This window comes from Crinia signifera, chromosome 4 (assembly GCF_055691185.1).
Source record: "Crinia signifera chromosome 4, ASM5569118v1, whole genome shotgun sequence".
NCBI lineage: Eukaryota > Metazoa > Chordata > Amphibia > Anura > Myobatrachidae > Crinia > Crinia signifera.
In genome coordinates this window covers 157751313-157759951 of record NC_139220.1, presented here as the reverse complement: position 1 = coordinate 157759951, position 8639 = coordinate 157751313, and the positions used below count along the sequence as shown (strand labels likewise).

Here is an 8639-nt window from a genome sequence, read left to right as displayed (position 1 = left end):
GCCCTTTATACATATGCAACACACCGTGATGCCCTTTATACATATGCCACACAACGTGATGCCCGTTATACATATGCCACACACCGTGATGCCCTTTATACATATGCAACACACCGTGATGCCCTTTATACATATGCAACACACCGTGATGCCCGTTATACATATGCCACACACCGTGATGCCCGTTATACATATGCCACACACCGTGATGCCCGTTATACATATGCCACACACCGTGATGCCCGTTATACATATGCCACACACCGTGATGACCGTTATACATATGCCACACACCGTGATGACCGTTATACATATGCCACACACCGTGATGCCCGTTATACATATGCCACACACCGTGATGCCCGTTATACATATGCCACACACCGTGATGCCCGTTATACATATGCCACACACAGAGATGCCCATTATACATATGCCACACACCGTGATGCCATTATACATATGCCACACACCGTGATGCCCATTATACATATGCCGCACACCGTGATGCCCATTATACATATGCCACACACCGTGATGCCATTATACATATGCCACACACCGTGATGCCCATTACACATATGCCCCACACCGTGATGCCCTTTATACATATGCCACACACCGTGATGCCCATTATACATATGCCACACACCATAATGCCCATTATACATATGCCACACACCGTGAAAGGTAAATGCATAAAAAAGTGACATACATTTACTTGTGCAATATATATAGATATATATATATAAACATATAAATTCTGCAAGTGTGCGCCCTTAGGTGCTAGTTTAACCTGGGTGCTGCTGTGCTGGGTGGGTGGGTAGTGCTGCTGCTCTGCTCAGTCCTGGCTGCCGCTGCCGCCCATTGGTTTCAGGCTCCGCCGCTCCAGCCCAGCAGTAATCCTGCGGATTGCTGTATCACGTGGGTGGGCAGAGAGCCAGTGCAGGAAGCATGTCTGGACCACGGGAGCGGCTGCGTGCGCGCGCGCGCATGCGCACCAGCCCTCCCGCGGCCATTTTTACTATGGCAGAGTTTGAGGCCGGCCGCGGCCATTGTTCTTCAGGGCAAAATGCATGATGTAGATGCCGCGGCCGGCCCTGTAAAGGTGCGAGGGCGGGCTGTTTTGAGCAGGACCCCGGGAGCGGCTGCGTGCGCGCGCGCGCATGCGCACCAGCCCTCCCGCGGCCATTTTTATTGTGGCAGCAGTCGAGGCCGGCCGCGGCCATCTTTGATAAGGGGAAAATGCACGTAGATGCCGCGGCCGGCCCTGTAAAGGAAGTAAACGGCCTGTTACATTTAAAAACATGCCGGCCCACCGGGAAACAGCCCGGTTTCCCGGTAGGCCAATCCGCCCCTGCTTGGACACCTTATAAGTGTACTGCGTCCCCTCACATGGCTCGCTGCGTTTGACAATTTTCACTATTTTATTCTCCCACCATACCGTAGTGGATGGTAGGGCATGAAATCCCGCCTGTCGGCACATGTCGGCTCAAAAATAGGTGAAAAATATATGTCGATCTTTTGACCTTGCCATTGTCGACCTAATGCTTGTGGCGACCTTCCAAACCTGTTGACCTTAGCCATGTCGAACTATTTCATGTGTTGACCTAAGCACTGTGGACCTTCAGGGATCGACACAATGCATGTCGACCTAAATAGGGAACTAAATATCCTGTTTTGATACTCTTTTATTTTAGTTTAGTATCTTCAGTGATGCAGATGTTAGGGAGTAATGGGGCCTACGCATGTAGAGATTCCCATGCACCTCACTAGATCATTTAGAAAATGCCCCTACATCGCTTTGTGTGTAGGAGCCATAGCCATAGAGATGCGCGGACCTGCGCGTAGCTATCGTCCTGGCGATTAATATCCAGCATGTTGGATAAATCTATAATCGCCAATGTCAGTACTATAGCAGCTCAATGCCCACTTAGAGACATATTGCTTTCAGGGTCATTACGCACAGGATTATTGAATACTGATACAAAATATCAAATTCTATTCTGTGGCAATGGCTAACAGGGATTTATAAACCGCCTCTTTGATATTACAGCAAACCATCCTCATTCTTTACATGTAAATGTTATGTTTCAAGACAGAAAGTTATATCACATTTATATGTATTTCATATATATTTATATTTAATTACTTTTTTTGATCTCGCTTAAAAATGTTTGAAATATTATATTTTAAAGTCAAGGTGAAGTGGAAGACATTTGAGTGAAAGGAAATTCTACCAAGCAAATACATAGTTACAGTATACATATTTTCTCAGGTGATATTAACCTATAAAACAGTGATGTAAACAGATAACTTGATTCACACCAAGTGCTGCATGTGTTGCCGGGCCCCCTAGTTTTAAAGGAGCTGCACACTAATCTCTGTAACATACATAAAAGAACAAGATTGTTACTGCTGCTGTTGATGCCCATGCCTCCCATACTACTCCAACTTACCACTGCATAACATTCAACAACATGGCTCTCAGGGGTATGTATCACTAAGTCACCACAATGTTGGTCAACAGTCATTAGGGCGACACCATTAGATTGACATGCATTTAGGTCGATATGGGTTAGGTCGACAGGGCCATTTGGTCGACATGGGTTAGGTCGACAGTCAAAAGGTCGACACTGTTTTTTTTTTTTAAAATGTCCCGATTGTCAACACAGTCGTCATGGACACTGAAAAATAGCACCTCGTCCCCTCGCATGGCTCGCTGCACTCGCCATGCTTCGGGCACGGTGCCTTGCTACACATGTTACACTATTTATTCTCCCACTATGTCCTAGTGGATGGTAGGGCATGAAATACCGCCTGTCGGCACGTCGGCTCAAAAAAATGTGAAAAACCCCATGTCAACATGCCAAATCGCTCATGTCTAGCCTCAAACCATCAATATCTGCCACTAGTTAATTAACAGGTCACCACCCCTAATGCACAGGAGACGCATATTTCAGATCAATATATACTACTGCATTCCGCATTCTCCCTAAGGATTTTAATGGTTTAGCTCTTACCCAATGACTGAGTTCTGCAACAGGAAAAAGGTCATGCATTACAGTGCATTCATATTCCTGGGCTATACCAAGATATCATCCAACACAGATCCAAGTAGGAACTGCAGCCCTCTGATATATCTTAGCTGTGTTTTGGATTCAATGAATTGCAGTTATAATGTACATGTGTTGTGTATAGCATGTGAGGCACATACAAGCTACATCATTACCACTGCACATGTACTGAGATATTGGCCACATACAATACAATACAACATGTTCCTCAGATTGCCAGGCAGGCTTGTGCTTCTCTAATGTCCTCAGTGACAAAGGGGCGATATGAGGCTGCTACTGTAGATGATGAGAGCCAGACAGGGTGACACTGGATAGCATGAGGTGACAATGACATGGTGACACAGCAGGGAACAGAGCAGCAGAAATCAGCGCTCAGGTCTGTGCATGGGGCGAGATGCTGGGCTAGAGGTGGCTGGAGGGGAGGGGTGGTGGGGGCTTCCTATGACAAGCACAGAGCACGGTGCACACGAGGAGGGGCACTGGATGCGCCGCCAGCCGCCCGCTCCCGTTTTGCACCACACACAGGCTATATACTATGCGGCTCTAGCAGCGGCACCATGGGCAGGAACCAGGGCGCCTGGAGGCGGCAGGTGGTGAGAGCCCGGGTGAAGGCTCCGTCTGCGGGCACCTCCTCCTCGCAGCCCCTGCCCGTCTGGATGCGGCTGTATTTCTATGGCATGCACGGCCTGACCCTGGATGTGCTGAGCTCCTGCGCCCGGCGCTTCTCGCACAGCCCGGACTACAGCCTGGTGGGCTTCTCGTCCCCGTCCCGCTGCCTGCTGCACGCCGCCGCCCACCTCGCCCTGGAGCGGATCTACCTGCAGAGGAAGAGCTTCCCCGACAACCACCTGGCTTTCCACTTCGTCTTCTACCCGTCCGTGTTCGTGGGCCTGCAGATCCTGCTGCGGAGGACGCTGCTGCAGTGCTGCCCCCAGGAGCGGGCGCTGAGTGCGGCGGAGCTGGCGCTGCAGTACGGGCTGGCCGTGTACTACTCGCAGGTGTTTCTCCGGAGCTTCCTGCGGCTGCAGTACCATGGCGGCTGGGAGGGGCCCGGAGCCGCTGGTGCCGGCCGCCGGCTGCCGCTGCCGCTGCGCTTCCTCTTCTTCGGCATGCACGGCTTCCTGGACGAGGTCTTCTTCACGGCCGTCTTCAACGCGCTGGAGAAGCCGGGCAGCCCGCTGAGCGGACACACGTCGCTCTGGTCCTTCCTGATGTACGGCAGCTGCAGCCTGGTGGTGGAGAGGCTGTACTTCTACCTGTGCTACCGGCGGGGATGGGGCGTCTGGCAGCGGCTGCCCGTCTACATCCTCTTCGTCTACACCTGGGAGTTCTGCTGGGGCTTGGGGCTCCGGGCGTGCAACGCCTGCTCCTGGGACTACTCCCACTACCCACTGAACTTCATGGGGCTGGTGACCCTCATGTACTTACCGGGATGGGTGTTCCTCAGCTTCTACCAGGATCTGCTGTCCAAGGTGCTGCTGCGGGTGCGCTACGTGTGATGGTGTGGGGCCCGCAGCCCGGCCGCACAGGGGACTTGGAACACAACTTTCACAGAGATAAAGTGGAGACGTTGCCCGTAGCAACCTGACTGCTGCTGCTAGGGATCATGTATCTGGGCACAGTTACTGGCAGAACGTCCCATGGTGACCACCAGCAGTGACTGCTGCTTCTGTAGGAATCCTCATCACCATTTCTGCTGCCAGGGTTACAGCAGAACAGCTTCCACCATGGGTTCTGTGCTGTGCTCTGCAGAGTTCCTCTATGCCGTGCTCTGCAGAGCTCCTCTATCCCCCGCATAACTAAAGCTGGGTACACGTTATACAGTTTGCTTGCTCCGGGACAAACGATATATACTGCATGCACCTGATATCAGAAACAATATTGTTCAGTGATTTCGTGTCCCCCCCCCATGCAATTCTTAAGGACAGGGGGGTCGTTAATGACGTACATACTAAAGGTGAATACATACTGGGTGTTTTTGCCCAGAGTGTATGCAGATCGATGATGGGGAAATCGCTGTGCTGAAAATTGCTCAGTGCATACACACAGAGAGATTTGCGCCTGTTTTAGCAATTTTTCCTAGGGTGGATGGATTTCCATTGCAGGACACCATGTAAAGCCGTCCACCCCTTCGCTTATCTGCTGGTAATAACAGCCAGGTGACTGGTGGCGGCCGGCAACAATGGGGAAGCACTCATCACCGGGCTGTACACACTGGGCAGCTCAAATGTAAAACTAAGCTGCTTTCAGCTCAAAATCGCCCAGTGTGTATGGGCCTTAATTAGACACAATAATGTTATTAACAATATCATTAGCCTGCATATCGTTTGCAAAAATAGCATAGTGTGTACCCAGATTAAGGTAGTTACTGTAAATGAACAGTGCATAGCACACCAATACCTGGCACTTTGTTGGTTATGGTATTTTAGGTCGACCATGTCTACGTCGAACATCACTAGGTCGACAGTATGTGGACACCTATGACTGTCGTTATTGACAGAAGGTCGATACAAGCATTAGTTGACAATGGGAAGGTCGACACAAGTTTTTCATGTTTTTTTGTCCCAAATGTCGACATGGAAATCGTCTGTGTACCGCGTCCCCTTGCATGGCTTGCTGCTCTTGCCATGCTTTAGGCACAGTGCCTCAGTACGCTCAGCACACTATTTTAGTCTCCCATGAAATACCACCTGTCAGCTAAAAAAAAGGTGAAAAACTCGTGTCGACTTTCCCGTTGTCGACCTATGCTTGTGTTGCCCTTCTGTCAATGTCGACCATTCATAGGTGTCGACCTATTCACTGTCGACCAATGGTAATCAACGTAGAGATAGTCGACCTAAGGTCTGGATACCAACCTTGTATTGGACAGACCAATATGGTTTACAATTTTTTAAATCACCAAAATACTTTTTACCACATATATAGTTTCCTTATATATGAAAAGTTGGTCAATTCTCCAATTTGTTTCAATCACTGTGTATTAACTTCATGTATTATAACAAAAGTGAAACATTTACCTGAGTAAATGGGTGTAGGCCAGATTCATGTCCACCTTGATCTATTGCTGAATATTCCTTTATATACCTTTTAGTTCCTCCCTTTATTGTACTACTGTGCAGTATTTAAAATATTTATATTTATTCTTGTTTTCTCACCTATGGCCTATAGTAGTTATAATTATAAAGTTTATTGTTAAAATACAACATAGACAATAAATTATAATTTGTTTATAAATTATCAATTTTTATATACATGAACATGGGACCTTATTCAGATTGATTCGGTCCTCCGTGCGTTCGCACGGAGGACCTCTGTTTTGTGTCTGCGCATGCGCAGACGCGTTTCTGCGCATGTGCAGACACAAGGTGCCTACACCCACAGCGGACTTTCGGTTGGCCGGGTGCACGCATCCTACACGCCGAGCAGGGGGCGGAGAAGGGCGGGGGGAATATATGGGAATATGGGAACGTCCAGCTTTTTATGGGCGTTCCCATGAGAACGCTGGGCACTCTCAGGCTAATGAGGCCATGATGGACATGCGGGGGGGTGGGCAGCTGACATCACGGATGTCAGCTGCCCGCCTTGTCCTTGCACAGAGTGCCCACAGTTTAGAGTGACTATATAGGTCTCTCTGAACTGCGTGCGCCCCAGAAATCATTAGATGGTCGGCGGCCATGGAATGATTTCTCCCCGTCTGCGAATGGATGATTATGTAAATCATCCATTTGCAGCCGTGTGGGGGGTACTGCGTGCGAGGGGGGGGGGGGGGGTCCGGCCCTGCGGGCGGAGGGTGGCATCTGATGGACTTGCAAGGCTGCGTATAAGGTCCATAGTATGTAACCAACCACTAAGAAGATTACACTTGCTAATTATATAATAATGTACCTGCACCTGTATGTCTTTTGGACTGTGAGTGAAAACACCACCTAAGGAGAACCCACACAAAGGAGAACATGTAAACTTTACACATATTTGGAAAAAGAAGAGTTGTACGTACTGTAAGCATAATTTTTCCATAAAACTGTACATTTTCATACTATGTACACACAATATTGTTATTTTTGCATCAATATGTAGATTCAATAGCATTTTCGGGAGGTGAACAATGTGCAAATATTGTCCAAATACAATAAGAGCTTTGCACTGACGTGCTTCATGCATTCCACAACAAAGATGAAAATGCAGCTATCAGGTGTGTCATTTGCAGATGCTCAACCACTTGTGCAAACAAATGCATCTTTATCTCTACTAATACTGTTAATTTTACCAATGGGGGTGTCACAATCTTTTTTCATTTATTTATGAAATGTTTGCATTCAGCTTATAGCAGAAACACTGATTCTAACTTTAGTACTTTTATTTTCTACTAGTATTTTGGACCCATCATTCGCCAAGTCGCTAGATATTGTAGCTACCATACACCGTCATGACTTTGTATCTCTTTAGCCCCATCACTCAGAATTCTATTAATGATATAGTCAAATTCCTCTATCTCGTGATGTGTACACATTGCTTCATAGATGGTTTACTAAGGTGCCTGCAAAATGAGATGGCAAGGGGATGACTCACCCCCCTCCCAAATATTAGGACAGTGCCAAGGTAGTGGGTCTCAAGGCGCAGTGTAGCTGCCATCTACTCCCCCCTGCACCTAGCTCCAGCCCCTACAGTGTGTAGCTAGTTACTGTGAGCTGGTCTGTCCTCTGGGACCATCCATGTGCCCTTCTCATCTCCCACTTCATATGTTCCTCACCTCTTCCCCCTAAGCTCCCCTTTGTTCTACCACCCCTTCCCTCATGGCACACCTGACTCCAACCATTTACAACCAGGTTCAGCTGAAAATGTACCCCATAAAGAAGTCCCGGCCAACCTGTGACTCTCCACCAGTCGTTGGTAGAGGTCTACGGTCTTTCCTGCATGCAGAAAGATCATAGACCAATCTTTAGCAATGTGTACCAATCGTTTCATTTGTACGCACAATGAACGATTTGGTAAAGCTGATTGACTGGCTCCCACTTCCCTCCACCGTTTAAGTTCAATGGTTTATGTGTAATCATTTGTACAATCGTTCACTATTTGACACCAAACCATTTATCCAGGAGTTCTGAGGAAATCGTTAACCAGATTGGATCGTTTGCTAAACCTTTTCCTGTGTATGCACCTCTAAAGTTTGTTCAAGCAGTAATCTTATTCAACCTGGTTTTGGTGTGTAAATGATTGGCACTTTAACAAAAGGAGAATTCGCAAAGGGTCTTGCACGTCATCTTTCTTGCAAGCTATTACATTCCCCCTCCCCCCTAATATCCCATTGGTAATTTGGTGAAGTACAGATGGGAGCGTGTCTCTGTGCAGCTTGGTGCAGTTTCACTTCCAAAGCAAAAGTACACTGTACATACACAGAGCCTGGCGATATACCATGAAGTGTCCAATCTCATGCAGTTTATTGCAGTCCTGTTGTACAGTACAATGGCTCTCTATGCAGTTACCCCCACTGTGGAGGTTGGTGGTGGGATGCAATGTGCAATCATGTGATAAAGTTATCTGGTTGATTAGAATATTATTCCA

The 8639-nt window shown here is 47.9% G+C and overlaps 1 protein-coding gene across 1 annotated transcript; it reads left to right on the top strand.

The window, feature by feature from the left end:
• The first annotated feature begins 3513 nt into the window (after window positions 1-3513).
• Window positions 3514-6761, top strand: TMEM229A (transmembrane protein 229A). Its single transcript, XM_083182854.1, has one exon. The coding sequence runs from the start codon at window positions 3635-3637 to the stop codon at window positions 4574-4576; it is 942 nt and encodes a 313-aa protein (XP_083038980.1). The 5' UTR covers window positions 3514-3634; the 3' UTR covers window positions 4577-6761.
• Window positions 6762-8639: the final 1878 nt, after the last annotated feature.

What these genes read in the sequence shown, in the direction of transcription:
- TMEM229A (XM_083182854.1), top strand. Translation starts at nt 3,635, where the DNA reads ATGGGCAGGAACCAGGGCGCCTGGAGGCGGCAGGTGGTGAGAGCCCGG.